The sequence below is a fragment of the Lepus europaeus genome, chromosome 16 (genome assembly GCF_033115175.1).
Source record: "Lepus europaeus isolate LE1 chromosome 16, mLepTim1.pri, whole genome shotgun sequence".
Classification (NCBI taxonomy): domain Eukaryota; kingdom Metazoa; phylum Chordata; class Mammalia; order Lagomorpha; family Leporidae; genus Lepus; species Lepus europaeus.
In genome coordinates this window covers 87,776,337-87,796,156 of record NC_084842.1, presented here as the reverse complement: position 1 = coordinate 87,796,156, position 19,820 = coordinate 87,776,337, and the positions used below count along the sequence as shown (strand labels likewise).

Genomic DNA, 19,820 nt, shown 5'->3' with positions numbered 1-19,820 from the left:
GATTTCCTCGGCATGTTACCTTGAAGCTGGATCAGAAATGCAGTAGCCGGGACTGGAACCAGCAGCCCAATACGGCATGCTGGTGTCGTGCCACAGTGCTGGCCCTGAAGTTTCTTTTTTTATTTTTTATTTCTTTTAAAGATTTATTTATTTATTTGGAAGTTAGAGTTACACAGAGAGAGGAGAGGCACAGAGAGAGAGGTCTTCCATCCGCTGCTTCACTCCCCAATTGGCCGCAATGGCCGGAGCTGTGCTGATCCGAAGCCAGGAGCCAGGAGCTTCTTCTGGGTCTCCCACGTGGGTGCAGGGGCCCAAGCACTTGGGCCAACTTCTACTGCTGTCCCAGGCCATAGCAGAGAGCTAGATCGGAAGTGGAGCAGCCGGGACTAGAAATGGTGCCCATATGGGATGCCAGGGAGCTAACCCACTGTGCCACAGCGCCGGCCCCCTGAAGCTTCTGTTTATTTTACTTGAAAGAGACAGAGATCTCCTATCTGCTGGTTCATTCCCTAGATCCTGCAAATACCAGGGCTGGGCTAGTCCGGGACCAGGAGTTGAAAACCATCCAGGTCTCTCACAAGGGTGACAAGAGACTTGAGCTGTCACCTGCTGCCCCCAGGGTGCACCTTAGTAGGAAGCTGGGATAGGAAGTGGAACCAGAACTGGAGTCCAGGCACTAGGATGTAGCTGTCCCAGTGGCGCTGTCACCTCTGTGCTGAACACCCACCCGCAGTGTCCTTTAGGAGTCCCTGTCCAGGGGTCTAGCTCTGGACCGGGTCACCCAGTCAGTGGCAGACACAGCACAGGGAAGCCAGACCAAGGATGGCAGGAGAGACGCGTTGCGTTGAGGGTTTTCATTTCTAGCCGTCTGAATGTTCACCAACACGGAGTTCTGGGAAGTGTTCTCCAGCTGCCCTGTTCTTAGCGTGGGAGCGTGAGCCTGTCTGTGTATGTATGTGCACATGCGTGTGGGTGCACATGCATGTGTGTGCGCCTCTGTTCAGAGGGACGTTATCACATAATGGATTAAAAAAAAAGATTTATTTCATTTATTTGAAAGACAGAGTTACAGAGAGAGGTAGAGACAGAGAGAAAGGTCTTCCATCCACTGGTTCACTCCCTAGGTGGCTACAACAGCCGAAGCTGTGCCAATCCGGAGCCAGGAGCCAGGAGCTTCTTCCGGGTCTCCCACGTGGGTGCAGGGGCCCAAGGACTTGGACCATCTTCCACTGCTTTCCCAGACCACAGCAGAGAGCTGGATGGGAAGTGGAGCAGCCGGGACTAGAACCGGCGCCCATGTGGGATGCTGGCGCTGCAGGCCGGGGCGTTAACCCGCTGCGCCACATGGATTTGATTCTGGACGCCCTGCTTGTGTGCTCTGTGGCCCTGGGCAAGTTGTTCACTGTCTGAGCCTCTGAGTAGCCACGCCCCCAGCGGTGGTGTGCAGTTTCGGATAGGACACTTGTAAAATGTGTTCCTCTCTAGCAGGAAAAATTTCAGAGATACAACGGGGGAAGCTGCCTTCCACCCCCACCCCGTGCCTCTACGCAGGAGAGTGCTTGGGCTTAATTGAAAATGTAGCCAGGTGGCGGGAGGGGGTGAGCAGGTGTTGAGCCGGGTGATGAAAGATGCCAGTTAGGATACCTGCCTCCCACGTGAGAGTACACAGCTCTGGGTCCCGGCTCTGGCTGCTCATTCTGCTTCCTGCTAGGGTAGGCCTGGGAGGCAGTGGGTGGTGCCTCCCACAGGGGAGACCTGGATGGAGTTCCCAGCTCTAGGCTTTGGCCTGGTCCAGCCCTGGCCATTGCAAGCACGGGGGGAGGGGGGTGAATAAGCCAGCACACAGAAGCTGTTTCTGTCTGTCTGCCCATCTCTTTCTCTGCCTCGCTCCCTGTCAAAGAAATAAGTAAGATGTGCCAAGCATCCGGCGTCGCGGTGACTGTTCCCATCCCTGCCCGCCGTCTCGGGGTGTGTGCTGTGTTCTCAGGCGGCCCACTCGGGGGAAGGGCTGGGAGGAACAAGGGCCCGTTTCCCCATCGTCACCTGCTTGGCCTGAGTCATTCCTCGGGCAGAGCTGGGAGGTGGCCGCCTGTTTCCTGTCCTGGCTGCTGGCTTGCATTAAAAGGCAAGCAGACTTCGAGGCCTCTGCACGCTCCGGCGCGTGCCTCGCGGGCTGGTCAGAGAGCACAGGCGGTTACGGCTGGCACGGGGCAGTGGCACTCACGTTTCTGGGCTTAGTCCTTAGCTGGGTGAGGATTTGGCCTGAAGAGACCCCCAAATCCACAGGCGCCAGGGGGAAGCTGCCCAAGGGGGCCACTGCTGGGGCCCAGGAGGGTCTCCTGGGAGGTGGGTACAGAGCACCTGTGTCTTCCAGAGGCTGGCGACCCCAGGAGCTTGTCTGAAGCATTGCGCTCGGGGCTGCCGGTTCCCGTGCCGAGCCTCAGCTGTGCGCTCTCCGTGGTCAGTGCTCTGCCTTTTACATGCGCAGGGGAGTGGTTGCCAGGAGCCGAGCGAGATTAATTGGGCAGCTGGCACAAACGGACTGCTTGCATGCTAGCCGGGCACCCTGCTGAGCTCTTTCCAGGTGCGGCTGATGCTCCCCAGCAACCCGACGAGGAAGCTCTGAGGTCTTGTCAGCGTCCCCATTTGACAGGCACAGTGGCCAAGTCTGGGAGGTGGCCAGCCAGCCCGCCGTCACTCAGCAGCTGGGGGCGTCTGCCCAGCCCACCGTCACTCAGCAGCTGGGGGCGTCTGCCCAGCCCACCGTCACTCAGCAGCTGGGCCTGCGTCTGCCCGCCCCCAGAGCAGGGCTCCTCGCTGGCGTGCTGTGGCGGAACATCTGGATGCAGGCTCTGGGGCGTAGGGGTAAAGGCAGCAGGCGGTGAAGGACTGGGGCCCACGGTGTGAACGGGCAGCCGCGCCCTGTGGCTGCCTCAGCAAGGAACCAGTTTATTCCCTTGTGGTTGTGGAGGCCAACAGTCCTCGGCCAAGGTGGCAGCCCGGTTCCGCTGCTCCCGAGGCTGTGGGTGGGGGTCCCAGCGGCCCAGTTCCGCCTGTTCCTGAGGCTTGGTGGGGGGGTTCCCTGCAGCTCGGTTCCGCCTGCTCCTGAGGCTCGGGGAGGGGGGGGTCCCTGTGGCCTGGTTCCGCCTGCTCCTGTGGGTGGGGGTTCCTGCAGCCTCTCCCAGCTCCTGGGGTCTCCACACATTCCTTGGCTTTGTGGCTGCATCCCTGCAGTCTCTGCTTCTGTCCTTTGCACACGGCCGCCTCCCCTTGTGTCTTCATGTGTCTGTCCTTTGCACACGGCCGCCTCCCCTTGTGTCTGTGCTTTGCTGTCCCTGTAAAGACAGTGGTCACTAGGTTTAGGGCCCAACTGGTTAACCCAAAGATGATCTCATCTCAAAATCCTCAACTTGCTTATGTTAGCGAGGGTTCTTCCCAGATGAGGATCAACGGCACTGTGGTTAGAAAGTGCACAGTGGGGGCCAGCGCTGTGGAGTAGTGGGTAAAGCCGCTGCCTGCAACGCCGGCATCCCATATGGGTGCCGGTTCTAGTCCGGCTGCTCCACTTCCGATCCAGCTCTCTGCTATGGCCTGGGAAAGCAGTGGAAGATGGCCCAAGTGCTTGGGTCCCTGCACCCACGTGGGAGACCCGGAAGAAGCTCCTGGTTCCTGGCTCTGGATTGGCCCAGCCTGGGCTGTTGTAGCCATCTGGGGAGTGAACCAGTGGATGGAAGACTTCTCTCTCTCTCTCTCTCTTCCTCCCTCCCTCCTTGCCTCTCCTTCTGTCTCTGTGTAGCTCTGACTTTCAAATAAATAAATAAAATATTTTAAAAAAATAAAGCGCACAACGTTCTGTGGGCCATGGCTGGGACTACCACACTGTTCAGCACATTGACTCAGCATCTGATACTTCACTTCAACGTGAATCCAGGGGGAATAGGAACTATTATTTAATGAGACCTACTGTGTGTCATACAGCGAATATTGGCGCCTTTACTGAATACCTACTGTGCGCCAGGCAGTGCATTTAATCTGCACAACAGTTCTGTGCGATATGTGCTTGTCCCCATTTCACAGATGGGAAAACTGAGGCCTGGGAACAACTAAGGTCGCATGACCAGGGTTCTGGAGCCAGTCAGTGGCGGAGTCAAAGGCAGAAGCCAGGCAGGCAGGGCTCAGTGGCTGCACCCCTGGCCAGTGTGTATGTGTCCTGTCCCCGTCAGCCCCACAGCCCATTTTGGGTGGACGTTCCTATCTAACACACGAGGAGAAGTGACCTGACCTGGGGGCTCGGTCTTGAGCCCCCACCCAGGCCTGGCGCTCCTCCCTCTGCAACGCCTTGGTGTGTGTCACGTGGCTGTCACTCTCACTGGGTGACCGTGCCTGTTTTACTGCCATCCCTGGGGCACGCTGGTGACGTCCCCTTGCAGAGGTGCCTGGGCAACAGGCCCCGGACTGTGCCCACCGGGTGTTTGGCCAACACCTGCTTCCCAAGGCCTGAGCGCTGTGCTTGGAGCTTCTCCGTGCCCTCACCCCAAGCAGAACCTGCCCCTAAATCCCGCGATGGCAGAGCCGGGACTGGCTGAGGGTGCTGTGAGCCGTGTCAGTTAATGAAACTCTAGGTCCCGGAAGATTTTCCCTTTCAGTGCCTCGGTTGTCTGTTGGTATCTTAATCGGCCACTGCCACCCAGGTGGCCTCAGGACAATGGAGCGTGTGCTCCGGGTCTGTGGGCGGGGCCATGCTCCCTTGAAGGCGCTGGGGAGGATCCTCCAAGCCTGCTCCACCCCTGGGCCTGGACATCGAGGACTTGGCCGGCACAGTCCAGCGCCTCTGTCGGCTTGGGGCCTCCCCTCTTGGAAGGACGCCAGTCATCAGGACCCACCCTTCCCCGCCCGGCCTTCCCTTAGCTAATTGTATCTGCGACGGCCCAGTTTCCCATAAGCTGTGGACTAGTGGGGTTATCACTCATCCTAGAGCAGTCCCCTACTGGGCCAGTTCTAGCCATTGCCTTTGTGTCTAGAAGTTGGAGGGGTGACTTGGGGCTGTATCCTGTCCTCTCAGCTGGTTTCCCTGCCATTTGTCACCTGGTTCCCCTGATTCTGTCTGGCACACTCCTAGGGAGTTCTGGGTAAGAAGGGGGCGGGGCAGGTGGAGGCCGAAGTTCAGATCCACCCACAGGTCTCGGAGATCTGGGCAGAGAGGTCGAGCTTCCCCTTGGTTCTGTGATTTTGGAGCTCGGGGAGAAGTGAGGCCTGGGAGCAAGTCAGCTGGGTGTGGGGGTGCCTGTGCTGTGGGGGTCATGGCCACCTGGGGGAGGGACACAGGGCGAAGAGGCCCAGGCCTTGGGAGCTCCAGGTTTTGGTGTCAGCCAGAGAAAGACGTGTGTGCAACAGTGTCTCAGTGCCACTGTGTGGGGTTGGGAGAACAGGACACGAGGAGTGGGTGTCTCAGTGCCACTGTGTGGGGTTGGGAGAACAGGACACGAGGAGTGGGTGTCTCAGTGCCACTGTGTGGGGTTGGGAGAGGTTCACGACACGAGGAGTGGGAGCCGGTGCCAGATACCAGGGACAGGTCAGGGCGGGAGGACAGCCGGTCGTGCCGTCGGTGTGGGCTCAGGAAATGGGCGACCCGAGCCAGGGCTGTGTGGCGGTGAGCGAGGTGGGGACAGGGGCCTGGCGGCGCGGGAGCAGCCACCACTGCAGAGAAGGTTGGCTGCGAGGGCACAGGGCAGGGCTGGGGGCCGGGGGCTGGCATCCTCGACTTCACTGGGGGATAGGGGCACGGGCGTGCACGAGTCCCAGTGGCACGTGTCGGGTTGGCTCCGCAGGTCCTGTGTCCTCTGGGAGCGGGGAGCAGCACCTCCTCCCGGGCTGCGTGCCCAGCTGCCCTGCGTCCCGGCGGCGGGACTGCCTTTCCCGTTCCCGGGCCCACGGCCCCAGGTGCGGGGGAGCCGCCCGGGCCGCGAGCCCCCGGCTGCCTGCTGTCTCCGTCTCTGCAGATGGACGAGATCAAAGGGAAGGACCGTGTGATCCTGGCCCTGGAGAAGGAGCTCGGCGTGCAGGCCGGCCAGACCCAGAGGCTGCTGCTGCAGAAGGAGGCCCTGGACGAGCAGCTGGTGCAGGCCAAGGAGGCCGAGCGGCACCACAGCAGCCCCAAGAGAGAGCTTCCGCCCGGCCTCGGGGACGTGGCGGAGCTCATGGGCGGCCAGGTGAGTGTGGCTGACCGTCTCCGCCCCTTCTCCATCTCCTGGTCCCGCTGGTCCGTAGGCCTGCCTTTCCCCTCCCCCTTCCGCCCGTCAGTCTGTCCTGTCCCCTTCCTGTATCCTCTCCCTCCCCAGCTGACGGGCACTCCCTGGGAGCCAGGCCTGTGCTGGGCACGGGCGCACGGGCAGGCAGGGGTGAGGCGCGGGCCGCCTCTGCCTCCTGTGGCCTTGGCGCTCGACAGAGAAGGGCGCGGCGGGACGGGCAGTGAGTTCCAATCAGAGCTTGGCCAGGGGCAAGGCCAAGGGCATTTGGGGCCGCAGCTGGCTACTGACGGGCCCAGCGAGGCCGAGGCAGCCCTCGTTCACACATGCACTCATTGCCAACGCCGTGTGCCGGCCACTGTGTGGGGCAGCGGCGTTTCCGTGTCAGTGTGAGCCCTGGGGGAAGGTGCTGGCCCCGCTGGCAGGGGGGGTGGGAGGAGCCTTTGGAGGAGATGCCGGGGCGGGCAGGGCTGGGTCGTGAGGTCCCGGGAGTTTGAAGTCTCGGGCACCTGGGGATGATACCTTCCGCAGCGTCTTGCGGGAAGGGAGTGGCAGCCCCGGGTTTATCCGTCTTTGAATAAGGACCTCACCTGCTGTGTTGTGGTGCCAATTTCCCAGGGCGGCTCTGTGGAGTGCTTCGAGCCACTGAAGCTTGTTCAAAGCATTTTGTGTCTTGAATGTTTTTAGGACCAACATATGGATGAGCGAGATGTGAGGCGATTTCAGCTAAAAATTGCTGAACTGAACTCTGTGATTCGGAAGCTGGAAGACAGAAACACCCTCCTCGCAGACGAGAGGAGTGAGCTGGTAAGCAGCCCCCACAGGGAGGGGCTGGGCGCAGGGAGCTGGGTGCAGGGGGTCGGGCGCAGGGGGCTGGGTGCAGGGGGCTGGTGCACAGGGGGCCAGGTGCAGGGGGCTGGTGCACAGGGGGCCAGGCACAGGAGGCTGGGCGCAGGGGGCTGGGCGCAGGGGGCTGGTGTGCAGGGGGTCGGGCACAAGGAGCTGGTGCACACGGGGCCGGGCACAGGGAGCTGGGTGTAGGGGGTCGGGCAAGGGGGCCGGTGCACAGGGGGCCAGGTGCAGGGGCCCGGGCACAGGGGGCCGGGCACAGGCCTCTGCCGGCCCCTCCTCTCTCGTGTCCCTTTTATTAAAGCTCTAACGCAGGCCTGTTGAGGAAGTCTGTCCCTGCCCCCGCTTCCTGGGGGAGTTCATCCTTAGTAGACATCGGAGAAGCTGGGTGAGAAGTGTGGAGGCGCCCGCTGCAGTGTTGTTTATAACAGACACCAAACCAAAGCCCCCAGTTGTTAGACCCTAAGGCATCGGCCATGGAGCACTGATACGACGGAGTCTATGCAGTCATCGAAATCGGTGACGCAGAACGTGTTCAATTGCCATGGAAACTTGTTCACAGGAAATTAAGAGATAAACGCAGTTTATAGAGCAAAAGCACATTGTTGTCATTCTGCTGTTATTTTAGGTGGCATAGGTTATGAATAATTTTTATTTGTTGATTTACTTAATTGGAAAGGGAGAAGGGGAAAGAGAGAGAGAGAGAGAGAGAGAGAGAGAGTGTTTTCACCTGCTGGTTTACTCCCCAAATGCCCACCATGACCGGTCTCCAGGTCTCCCAGTATCACCTCTTTATAATTTTTAAAAAAATTTTTTTACAGGCAGAGTGGACAGTGAGAGAGAGAGAGACAGAGAGAAAGGTCTTCCTTTTTCCATTGGTTCACCCCCCAATGGCCACAGGGGCCGGCGCACCACGCTGATCGTAGCCAGGAGCAAGGTGTTTCTCCTGGTCTCCCATGTGGGTGCAGGGCCCAAGCACTTGGGCCATCCTCCACTGCCCTCCTGGGCCACAGCAGAGAGCTAGACTGGAAGAGGGTTAACCGGGACAGAATCCGGTGCCCCGACCAGGACTAGAACCTGGAGTGCCAGCGCCACAGGCGGAGGATTAGCTTAGTGAGCCACGGTGCCGGCCAACCTCTTTCTAGTTTTTAAAAAATGTATTTATTTTATTTATTTGAAAGGCAGAGTTACAGAGAGAGGAGAGAGAGAGAGAGAGAGAGAGGGAGAGAGAGAGAGGGAGGGAGGGAGAGAGAGAGAGGGGGAGAGGGGGAGAGAGAGAGAGAGGCCTTCCATCTGCTGGTTCACTCCCCAGATGGCTGCAATGGCCGGGCTGAGGCCAGGAGCCAGGATTCATCCAGGTCTCCCACGGGGGTGCAGGGGCCAAAACACTTGGGCCATCTTCTGCTGCTTCCCCAGGCCGTTAGCCGGGATCTGGATGGGAAGTGGAGCTGCTGGGACACAAACCAGTGCCCATATACGATGCCAGCGCCTCAGGTGGCGGCTTTACACACTCCACCACAACACCGGTCCCCAGTCTGTCTGCCCTTTGAGTGCTGCACCCGGCTGTGCTCTGGTCTGCACCCGGCCATGTGGAGGCGCCGGGGCCTGGGCTGGTGCAGCCGCTCCCCAGTGGTGGCGGTTGAGGCCTCTCCTAGCTGGACGTTCACTTCTGTGGGTTCTAGACTTCTGGAGCGCCGGTCACGTGGTGTGTTTTGTGCCTTAATGAACACTGTGAGGGTATTTTACTGTCGCTTCCACAGTCTGGACGCTGAGGGTGGGGCCTGCGACCTGAGCACCTCGTCTCTGTGTGCTCAGGTTCGTTGTCAAGTCGGGGTGGGGGTGGCACCCCCAGGTTGTGCGTGGGGCGGGGTTACCGCTGTTTCAGGGTCACGGTGACTGCCCGGTCAGGCGTGGCAGCGGTTCCCGCGGCTGTCACAGCAGGATGCGTGTTGAAGTTGTTTTATGTTTTTGTCCATCACAATATCCCTGGAAAGACTGCACTGCACGTACTTCTCACGTCCAGCCTGTGAGGGCGGCGGGGCTGCCATGGTCATCTGATAGATGCCCGTGACCTTGCAGCTGGAAAGTCAGCTTGGCCCAGGGACCCTGTGCTCGGACGAAACCAGCCCCTGCCGCGGCCTGCTCTCCCTGTCCCTGGCGCTAGCCTGGCCTCCCCAGGAGTCTCCTGTGGCTCCCGCGGGGCGGTGTGAGTCCTGGGAATGTGCCACCCGCACTCGCCCCGTGCTGTGGCCTCTGCTGTGTGCCCGCCCTTCCTGTCCGTTTGAATGGGCGGCCCCTGCATGAATCCCCTCTGACCCAGTGCGGGCCTGGGCCCAGCAGGGGTGTGTCATCCGAGGGTGTCGAGGGGCGCGCTGGGTCTCCCTGGGGAGGAACGGCAGCCAGGAGGATGTAGGTGGCCGTGTGTGAGCCCTGGCCTCTGGGGGTCATGTCCAGGGGGACGGTGGACACGCTGGTCGCCCACCCGGCAGGCAGCGGGGGCTGCTGCAGCCTCCCGGGCCCCCGAGGCTCTGTGTGGGGTCTGCAGCACCCAGGAAGTGTCCTAACAGGGAAGCCCCGGCCTGAGGCGCCCCAGGGCAGGCCTCTGGGGGCCCCCGCCCACGCCGCCGCCCTGTGCGCCCCGCAGCTGAAGCGCTCGCGGGAGACGGAGGTGCAGCTGAAGCCGCTGGTGGAGAAGAACAAGCGCATGAACAAGAAGAACGAGGACCTGCTGCAAAGCATCCAGAGGATGGAGCAGAAGATCAAGGCGCTGAGCAGGGAGAACGCGGAGGTGGTGAGTGCGCGTGCGCGCGGCCCGGGGCCCCTCCCTCCCGCGGCCTCTCCACTCCACCCGCCCCGCCCCGCCCCGAGACACAGCCGGCTCCCTCCCCCCCCCCCCCCCCCCCCCCCCCCCGGCCACGGCAGCGCCCTGGGAACACCGGCTCCCTCCCGCGGCCTCTCCACCCGCCCCGCCCCGGGACACAGCCACGGCTCCCTCCCACGGTCCCCCCACTCCCCGGCCACGGCAGCGCCCTGGGGACACCGGCTCCCTCCCGCAGCCTCTCCACCTGCCACAGGACCCGGCTCCCTCCCGCAGCCTCTCCACCTGCCACAGCAGCCGTGGGGAAGGCTGGGCCGCGGGCTCCGGCCAGGTTGGCTGACCCTCAGCTGCAGTGGGCGTCTGGCAGCTGATGGTTAATGGAGTGCGCTCCAGTCCGCTGTTGGCGGGAGTCACCCCGTTTTACAGCCAAAAAGGAGGCCCCGAGCGCGCGCGCCCTGCTTTCTGCCCCCAGCAGGTGCAGGTGTGAGCTGTGCGGGCTCCTGCCTGCCTCCCCGGCCAGGTGTCCAGGTGTCCACCCGCCCGGCCTTCGGAGGCCTAGCAGTGGGCGCCGCAGGCCGCACCTCGGGCTGGTTGCGGGCGGGGCCTGGCACCGTCGGGGTGACCCGCCGCTCTCTGCCCCCGCTGCAGAAGGAGAAGCTGTCTGCGCAGGCGTCGCTGAAGCGGCACACGTCGCTGACCGACCTGAGCCTGACCAGAGACGAGCAGGAGATGGAGTTCCTGAGGATGCAGGTGCTGGAGCAGCAGCAGGTCATCCAGGACCTCTCCCTGGTACGGCGGAGCCCCCGCGCCGCGCGGTCACCGGGCAGGGGGGTTCCTGGGCGCAGGGAGCGGTGTCCGTGGCCACTCTGCTCCCAGGCCTCCCCGCGCCCCGGTTCGGAAGCAGTGACAGTTTGAGGAGGGAGTGTCCGCCTTTGCGGAGCTGCTGTCCGCTCTGCTGTCCCAGAGAGGCCTGTGCGCCGGGGGCGTGGTCCCAGAGGGACCTGCGTGGAGGGGGCGTGGCCTGTCCCAGTAGGCGTGGTCGTCCCAGAGAGGCCTGTGCGCCGGGGGCGTGGTCCCAGAGGGGCCTGCGTGGAGGGGGCGTGGCCTGTCCCAGTGGGCGTGCTCTGTCCCAGAGCAGGTCTAGCCTGCCCTGGGGAGAACTTTGCAGAGGGAGGGGACCACTGGCTGCGCCCTGAGCTTTGCAATCAGACAGTTTGGAGAGCTTGCTGAGGCTGAGGCCCTGTGGTTCCTCGTCCCTGTAGCTCCGTGGGAGGCGGCTGCGCTAGAGTGGTCAGGGCCCCAGTGCAGTGCTGGGGCCCTCCAGGCTGTGGCACGGTGAGGCGGCTGCCAGCAGCCTGCTGGCAGTGTGTGACTGTCCTGGGGCAGTGTGTGTGTGTCCTGGGGCAGTGTGTGTGTGTCCTGGGACAGTGTCCTGGGGCAGTGTGTGTGTGTCCTGGGGCAGTGTGTGTGTGTCCTGGGGCAGTGTGTGTGTGTCCTGGGACAGTGTCCTGGGGCAGTGTGTGTGTGTCCTGGGGCAGTGTGTGTGTGTCCTGGGGCAGTGTGTGTCCTGGGGCAGTGTGTGACTGTCCTGGGGCAGTGTGTGTGTGTCCTGGGGCAGTGTGTGTGTGTCCTGGGACAGTGTCCTGGGGCAGTGTGTGTGTGTCCTGGGGCAGTGTGTGTGTGTCCTGGGGCAGTGTCCTGGGGCAGTGTGTGTGTGTCCTGGGGCAGTGTGTGTGTGTCCTGGGGCAGTGTCCTGGGGCAGTGTGTGTGTGTCCTGGGGCAGTGTGTGTGTGTCCTGGGGCAGTGTCCTGGGGCAGTGTGTGTGTGTCCTGGGGCAGTGTGTGTGTGTCCTGGGGCAGTGTCCTGGGGCAGTGTGTGTGTGTCCTGGGGCAGTGTGTGTGTGTCCTGGGGCAGTGTCCTGGGGCAGTGTGTGTGTGTCCTGGGGCAGTGTGTGTGTGTCCTGGGGCAGTGTCCTGGGGCAGTGTGTGTGTGTCCTGGGGCTGTGTCCTGGGGCAGTGTGTGAGCGTCCTGGGACAGTGTGGGTGATCAGTCACTCACTCTGCCTTTCTGTGTCTAATTTCTTTCCCTCCCTCCCTCCTTTCCATCCGTCTTTGCCTCGTCACAGAGAGCACTCAGTGTAGCTTGGGATGAAAAACAAACATTCAGTAAAGATGATCGTAAAGTCGGAAGAGCACTGTCAGGAGAGCCAGTGGAGAGCAGGCGCGTCCGGCGTGGAGCGAGGCTGGGCAGGGTGGACCTCGGGGCTGTGGCTGAGCCCTGGCTTGGCCTCCGTGGGCGAGGAGAGGAAGGCGTGGTTGGGAGGAGGTGGCACTCTGGTTTCCCCGTGCCCGCTGCTGTTCCTGGCAGGGCTTCTGTGCCGACAGGAGCCACATGGTTGTGTTTGCTCAGGGCCATTGTGCAGGGCAGGTTCTAGCCCTGGCAGCAGAGGAAGGAACTGGGAACCCGAGAAATAACACCGGCTGCCAGGACTCGGCCCGGCTGTGTCTGTGTTGAACGTCACAGGTGTTCTGGAGCCTCCGGGGCCGGCAGAGCCGTGTGCGGGCAGCCCTGGCCAGGGCGCCTGACGGCCTCCGGCCCCGAGGCAGACCGGCTGAAGTCTTGTGGGACCCGCAGATCTTGGCGTTTGTTCTGGGAAGGTCCGAGTCCAGCGCAGGGTCTGATAACGGCACGGCTCTGTTAGCGCCAGGTCTGAGAAGCCGCACCCCTGGGACACTTAGAAGTGGGCCAGCGCGTGCTGGTTTGGACAAGTAGGCGTGGCGTTGTGCTGGGTGTGCCGCAAGGCTGGCCGGAAATGCCGACGGTTCTGCTTCCTTCCAGGAGAGAGAACGGCTCTTGCGTTCCAGGAGGCATCGAGGGAAGAGCCTGAAGCCGCCCAAGGTGAGCCTGCGGCGGGTCGGAGGGGGGACCTGCGGGGCGGCGGGGCTGCGGGAGTGGGGGGGGGCGGACCTGCGGGGCGGCGGGGCCGCGGGAGTGGGGGGGGCGGACCTGCGGGGCGGCAGGGGAGTGGGGGGGCGGACCTAAGGGGCGGTGGGGCCGCGTGGTGGGGGAGGGGAGAGCTGTGGGCAGACACGCCCCTCTCCGCGGCTGCCGATGGAAAAGCTGTTACCACCGTCTTGCCAGGCAGCGTGACAGCACACAGCTGACCCAGTTCTGTAATGTATTCATGGAGGCCTCGCTGCCGGCTTACTCATCCCAAAAGAAAAACACAAAACACAAATCCTTAGTTTTTTTTTTTTTTTTGGAAGGATTTAAAGGGCACTGCTGTGCAGAGCGGGGAGCTGTGTGCTTTCAGAACCGCGTTCTTTGCGGGAAGTCGTCTCGAGTGTCCAGGGGGAGGGCAGAGAGCCTGGTGTGAGAACTCGGCTGCCTTCCGGGCCACGCTGGGAGAGAGGAGAGGACGTGGAGTGGGCGCCCGCGGCGGAGGGGGTTTCTGTAAACCTGGGAACCTGCTGTCCACTCCCGGGACACGAGCCTCCTCCTGCCCTGCCGGGGGTTGTGTCTAGACAGCAATCGTTCCCCTCTAACCAGCGAAAGCAGCCGTTCAGGTGTGATGGCCCATGGCCAAGGACCTTGGGGTCAGGGGCTGTGGCAGGCCGGGCCCCATGTACTGGGCTGTAAGGTGTCCAGTCCTCCACGAGAAGCTCGGCTGTTAGGCCTGAGTGTCTCCAGACCGACGGCTGGCCACGCGCAGTGGGCGTTCCCGGAGGTCAGAGGTCAGAGGTCCAAGTGTCAGCAGGGTGCGCTCTCCCTCCGAGACCTGTTGGGGGAGCCAACTGCCTTGCTCCGGCTTCTCACGGTTTCCCGGCCGTCCTTGGTCATGACCTCTATCATCTGCCTGCCTCTCCGGCCCTCCCGGCCGTCCTCTGATAAGGATGTCGCTGCTCCGCTGTGACCTCGTGTCCGTGTGACCGGTTACGTCTGCACTGAGCCTGTCCCCGGCCCGGGTCCTGTTCTGAGGACTTCCCTGGGGCACACAGTCCACTCCCTGACACCAGACATTGCAGAAGTGCTAAGCACTGGAAAAGTAAATTTGTTTCCTTATTTGAAAGGCAGAGAGGAAGAGGGAGAGACCCCCCATCTGCTGGCTTACTGCCCACACGCCCGCCACAGCCAGGGTTGCCATTCAGATCTCCCGGGAGGGTGCCAGGGACCCGCGTGCCTGAGCCGACACTGCTGCCTCCCAGGGCGCACGCTGGCCGGACGCGGGACTTGGAAGCGCAGAGCCGGCCCGGCATCCAGCACTCAGATGTGGCCGGGGCTGTGTGCTCCTGACGTGCCAGGGTTTCCAGTGCTGGTGCCCCCGCGGGCGGGCCGTGCGCCTCAGGCAGCCTGCTGGGCCTGGCGTGGCGTCTGCCTTGGTGGCATCGGTGGACAGAGCCCCTCGTGGTCCTCACAGCCGCGCCGTGAGGTGGGGGCGTTCTCCCTGTTCCCCAGTTCTGGGACTTACGGACTAGATAGAAACTACAGAAACAGCTCAGAGAGACACAGGCCGAGGCTGACTGAAGTCTGGGGCCCTGGGCGCAGCCTTTGCCCCTGCAGTCGGGCTCAGCGAGGTGCACCTGGCGGAAGTGGTGTGGGCGGGGCCTGTGTGCGCCTGAACACGAGTCTCTGCTGTGGACGTTGTGCGGCCATGTCTGGAACACCTGGGCGTGGGCCGTGCTACGTCACCGGCAGCGTCTCCCACTGCCCTGCCCGCCGCGTCTTTGCCTCCTGCGTATCCCTTAACACCACGCTCTATGCACTTGGCCTGGTGTGTGCTGTCGCCATACATGGAATTTTTACGGCCACAGAACCCTCCGAGGAGACGCGCTGTAAATTCGTCCACCGTTTTGCCGCCGCCGGGCGCGTTTGCTTGCAGCTTGTCACGGTGATGGACGATGCCGCGGTAAACGCGCTTCTGCCCACGCGGGCGGCTCTCGCCGGGCCACTTGTGTTTGATTACGGTTGCCGAGCGTTGCAGTAAGTGCCGGTGCCGTCTCTCAGTTGCACCTTATAAACGTGGCTCTGTTTCTGCAGAAAGCCCCCCCCCCCCCCCACCGCCTTTGGACTGATCGGAGGCCAGGAGGCGTTGGCCAGGCACGCGCGCCCCCTGCTGGTCGGCAGGAGAGGTGCAGTGGTTAGCACACAGGCCTGTCCTCTGTGTGTATTGGGAGGGGGGGGGGTTGCCATCTTCACCATGGATGGGATTTTAGAAGGTGCACATCTGGGGGGTGCGGAGTCGCCCCATTGACTGGATGTGCTGTGGCGGTGGACACCCCACAGAGCTTCCAGGAGGAGAGCAGGTGAACCCCATTGTTGAACCCCATTGTTGTTTTTTCAAGTCTCTCAGAAGTCCTGGGACCAAAAAGGTTTTTTTTCTCTCCTGATTTATGAATGTGTCCATGCGAAGAGAGCTCTGCAGAGGACTGGGTGTGCATCAGGATTGGCTGCTCTTGCCTGTCAGTGGCCATGGGGGCAGGGGACACCCAGACGGTTGTGGGCCGAGGCTGTGCACTGCCCCCGCTGCACGCTGAACGTCCCAGAACAGGGCGACGCAGTCTCCTGCAGCAAAAGGCTCCGTGCCGCTCGCAGGCCAAGCCAGGAGAGCGCCCAGACGTCCCCGAGCAGGGGCTGCTCTTCTGCGCCCGTGAGGAGCACTTCTCTCTTCCCCAAGGCTCAGGGCAGACGGGTCCCCCCCTCACCCCAGCCGTCGGACAGGTGCGCCGGCTGAGCAGGTTTCCGTCCCGGCCTGAGCGGCTTCCCTTCCCTCTCCCACGGGCATTCGGCAGCTTCCTCCCCATTCAGTGCCCCCACTGCCGTGCGTCCCTCACGCCTCCAGCGCTTTGACACCCAGCAAGTGGCGAGTGGCTCGTAGGTTCCAGAGTTTTCTAGAAGTCTGGCAGCTGTGCCTGCCCTCTGACCCTGGTGAACGTCCCCAGACTCCTCACCATGCATGCCCCAGGCCGGCTTGTGGCAGATGGGGTGGGGGCCGCGCCGGGCGCCAGCCCTGGTTGGGGACTCTCCTGTCACAGAGGCTGAGGGCCCTGGCCCCTTGGCCTGCCCGGGAGGCCCCTGGGTTTCCCCTCCGCCGGGAAGCAGCTGGGTGAGCCAGGGCTCCCATCACTCGCGGAGAGGACTGAGGTGGGGGTCCTGAGTGATTCCTTGGCGGGAGGTCTGGCTGGAGCCCCTTTCTCAGGACGGCACAACACGACAGGCCAGCTGAGCCTGCCTACACGTGTAGCAGGCACGGAGGCTGTGTCTGAACGGTCCGCGCGTGGGGAGCGTGGCTGCAACGCAGGGCAGTGGCTCCCACACCTGGCCTGAGAGCGGGGCCGGAATCTCGCAGGAGCCCGGCACCTGCAGTCCCGAGCAGTGCGGGGGTCACACGCAGCCGTGGCCAGGGTGGCGTCAGCGAGGCCCAGGAGCCTCGGGGGCTCCGCCTCCTGCATCTCCCAACCTGCGCCACATGCGTGAGGTCAGAGGGCGTCACCCGTCTCTGCCCGGCGCACAGTAGGCGGTCAGTGGTGCTGGGGGACCGCTCCTCAGATCTGCGGCCCCCTGCTCGTACACACCACTCTTCCTGAGAGCTGGTCTCAGGTGACAGTGGGGGAGACTGGGACCCTTGGTGGTGACGTCCTGTGAGGGGAGGCTGGGAGACCTACCGAGAAGGGTCGCTGGAGGGACAGACATGGGCCCCACGCACTCGGTCCCCCCCCCCATCTCCTGTGGAAACACAGGTTGCTAGGCAACAAGATGACCCTGGACTGGCCCTGGGGCAGCAGACCTGGCCGCACCTTGTGTGGAGGAGGCGGGCCCAGGGGCACATCCAGACCCCCTCTGACGACTTCGGAAGGACAGGAAGGTCAGAGAGTCTGGATCGTTCCTCCAAGCAGGACAGGAAGCTGTGGCTGCAGGGCGAGCGTGGCAGTGAGCCCTGTGGAGGAGGTGCTGGGGGCGGCGTCCGGGGGCCCCTGCTGCCCCCTTTCCAGCTCTCCGCTCTCGGTGCCGTCGTTGCCATAGCTCCCTGGCCGCTCTCCCTGCTTCTGACACCGCCTCTCCCCTGCAAAGCTTGTTGAGGCACAGCTGTGAGCCTGACTCCTCCCTGCAGGCTCCCCGTTTCCGTGGGGTTTCTCGGCGAGGCCCCCCAGGGCTTGTCGAGCTGGCCCCGCCTACTCCATGCCCTCCTGCACATCTGGGCTGCAGGTCCCAGGCCTCACATCGCTGTCTCCCGCTCCTTCAAGGAGGCCTGCGCGGCTCAGCCCGTGGGCATGGCCCCGCCCAGCCGGGTTGGCCTCCTCGCCTCTGGGCTTCCTTGGCCGCCGCCTCCTTCTGTCCTGGCATGGGGTGCTGCGTCTGTCCCTCCCCATTTCCGTGTCTGCTTCCTCGGGGGTGTGCTCAGAGATGCCCATAGTCAAAAGCAGGAGTGATGGGGCCGGGGCAGAATGGGGCCGGGGCAGAATGGGGCCGGGGCAGAATGGGCCCGGGGCCCACACCACGTGTCCGGGAGCCCAGCTCTGGTAGCTGACGCCTGGGCTCTCCAGTCTGGCACCTGGCCCACGTGCAGAGAAAGAAGCAGAGCTCGTGGCCACCAGACACCTGGCTCGTCCACGCCGGCCGGGCCCGAGGCTGCCCCTGCCCTCAGCCGGTCCTGTCCCCAGCCCCATGGCCCTTGTCTCAGCACTGTCTGCCTTGGGCATGGCAGAATGCCAGTGAGGCACAGGCTTTCGGCAGAGGTGGAGACGGAGCAGAACCCGGAGCTGGCCTGCTTGGACGTGTCTCACGGTGTCTGCAGAGCCAGGGCGCGCCGAGGCCCAGGCGGCTGCTGCTGGGGGCGCCTTCCTGGTGGTTTCTCCCGAGAGTCCCCAGGCTTGTCCCAGGACTCAACAGTTTGCAGCCGGCTTGGTTTCCAGGCTCTGCCCCTCCCCCTCCACCATTAGCCAGGTTTTCTTTTCTTCTTCTTCTTCTTCTTCTTCTTTTTTTTTTTTTTAATATTTATTTATTTGTTTGAGAGGCAGACTTACAGAGAGAAGGAGAGACAGAGAGAGGTCTTCCAACCTCTGGTTCACTCCCCAAATGGCTGCAACAGCTGAGGCTGGGCCGATCTGAAGCCAGGAGCCAGGAGCTTCTTCCGAGTCTCCCACAGGGGTGCAGGGGCCCAAGCACTTGGACCATCTTCCACTGCTTTCCCAGGCCATTAGCATGGAGCTGGGCCGGAAGATGAGTAGCCAGGACTCGTACTGGCGCCTGTAGGGAATGCCAGTGCCACAGGCAGAGGATTAAGCCACTGTGCCACAGCGCCGGCCTGCCGTGTTTTCTGTTCCTCCTGCCGGAAGCACAGGTCCAGGGAAGGCCTTTATGTAACTGAGACATCAGTGGTTGCTGGCTTCAGGCACAGCTGGATCTCGGCGTCCACCTGCTGTCGGCTGGGCCCATGTCTTCCTGTCTTGCTGCTGCCCCCGTGGGCTGCCCCCCTCTCAAGCAGGCTCCATCCCCGTGGTGACCCAGTTGGCTGTGGCAGTTTCAGGCCGGTGTCACTCGGCTGGTCACAGGCCCTGGCTGGGTGGTGCCTCATTGAGAGGAGCTACTTAAAGCTCCCGTGAGCACCAAGTGACGAGCGTGGTCAGGCTCCAGGCTTGCCGGACCGGGGTCTGAGGAGGAGCGGACGGCGACGGCCTGCCTTGTCAGAGGTGAAGGAGCTGTGGGGACGCAGCTGTCACTCTCCTTTCGTGAATGGCCTGTTTTTTTTTTTTTTGTTTGTTTGTTTCTTTAGTTTGAAAGACAGAGTGACATAGAGAGGGCGAGACTGTGCAAGATCTCCGATCCTCTGGTTCGCAACAGCCAGTGGTGGGCCAGGCTAAAGCCAGGATCCCAGAATCCCATCCAGGTCTCCCACGCGGGGGATAGGACCCCGAGTACTTAGACCATCACCTGCTGCCTCCCAGGCACATGGCGGGAAAGCCGGGTCAGAGCAGAGGAGCCGGGATGTGGACCAGGCACAGCGACACGGGTGCAGGCCTCGCACGCAGGGGTTTAGCTGGCTGCTTTGCAACGCCCACCCCATCCAGCGTCTTGTAACATGGTTTACAGTTCGTGAAAAGACAGAAGTTTGCTTTTCTATGGCAAAATCTGTCCATTTTTCCAAATGGGAACTTTTACTTTTTTCTTAAAAAAAGATTTATTTATTTATTTGAAAAGCAGAGTTAGATCTTCCATCCGCTGGTTCACTCCCCAAATGGCCGTAACAGCCAGGGCTGTGCCAGGCCAAAGCTGGGAGCCAGGAGCTTCTTCCTGGTCTCCCATGTGTGTGCAGGGCTCCAGCACTTGGGCCGCCTTCCACTACTTTCCCAGGCCATAGCAGGGAGCTGGATCGGCAATGGAGCAGCCTGGCCTCGAACCAGTGTGCATATTGGATGCTGGTGTTGTGGGCGCCGGCCCCAGGCCTTGGCTTTTGACGTTCTGCTTAGCGAAAGTGCTTGGAGGGGTGGCCGACTCAGACACGGCTCTCTGCAGGATCCGGTTAGAAAGCCACAGCCTTCCGTCTGACAGCAGATAACGGCGACGCAAACGCTGGCGAGACAACCGCAGAGAAAACATGAGCTCACCTGGTCTGGGGCACACCTCTGGTGGCTGGGGCCCAGGAGGGAAACCTCCTGGGTGCCAAGGCGGGGCCTGCTGGTCCTGAGCTGTGACCCTAGGGCAGCCAGTGCTGTTCCTGGGGCCTGCGGTTGTCCAGGGAGCCGGTGCCGTGCACCTTGCTCTCAGCTCAGGGACAATGGCTCCTGGGAGGAAAGTCCCTAGAGAACAACTGGGCTCGGAGGCCGTCCTCCCCCCTACCCTGTGACGCACGCCACACTGGGCCCGGACCCGGAGCCACTCCCCTCAGCCCCCACGGCACGGCCCTGGGGCCG

General features: G+C 62.5%; 1 protein-coding gene across 2 annotated transcripts in view; it reads left to right on the top strand.

The window, feature by feature from the left end:
• The window catches only part of JAKMIP1 (janus kinase and microtubule interacting protein 1), a 68,508-nt gene that overhangs the window by 17,388 nt on the left and 31,300 nt on the right, over nt 1-19,820 (top strand). For both annotated transcript variants that reach the window (XM_062212670.1, XM_062212671.1), the window contains 5 exons: nt 6,000-6,209; nt 6,933-7,052; nt 9,739-9,885; nt 10,561-10,701; nt 12,751-12,810. In XM_062212670.1, coding sequence (XP_062068654.1) covers nt 6,000-6,209; nt 6,933-7,052; nt 9,739-9,885; nt 10,561-10,701; nt 12,751-12,810 — 678 coding nt within the window. The remainder of the gene's footprint in view (nt 1-5,999; nt 6,210-6,932; nt 7,053-9,738; nt 9,886-10,560; nt 10,702-12,750; nt 12,811-19,820) is intronic.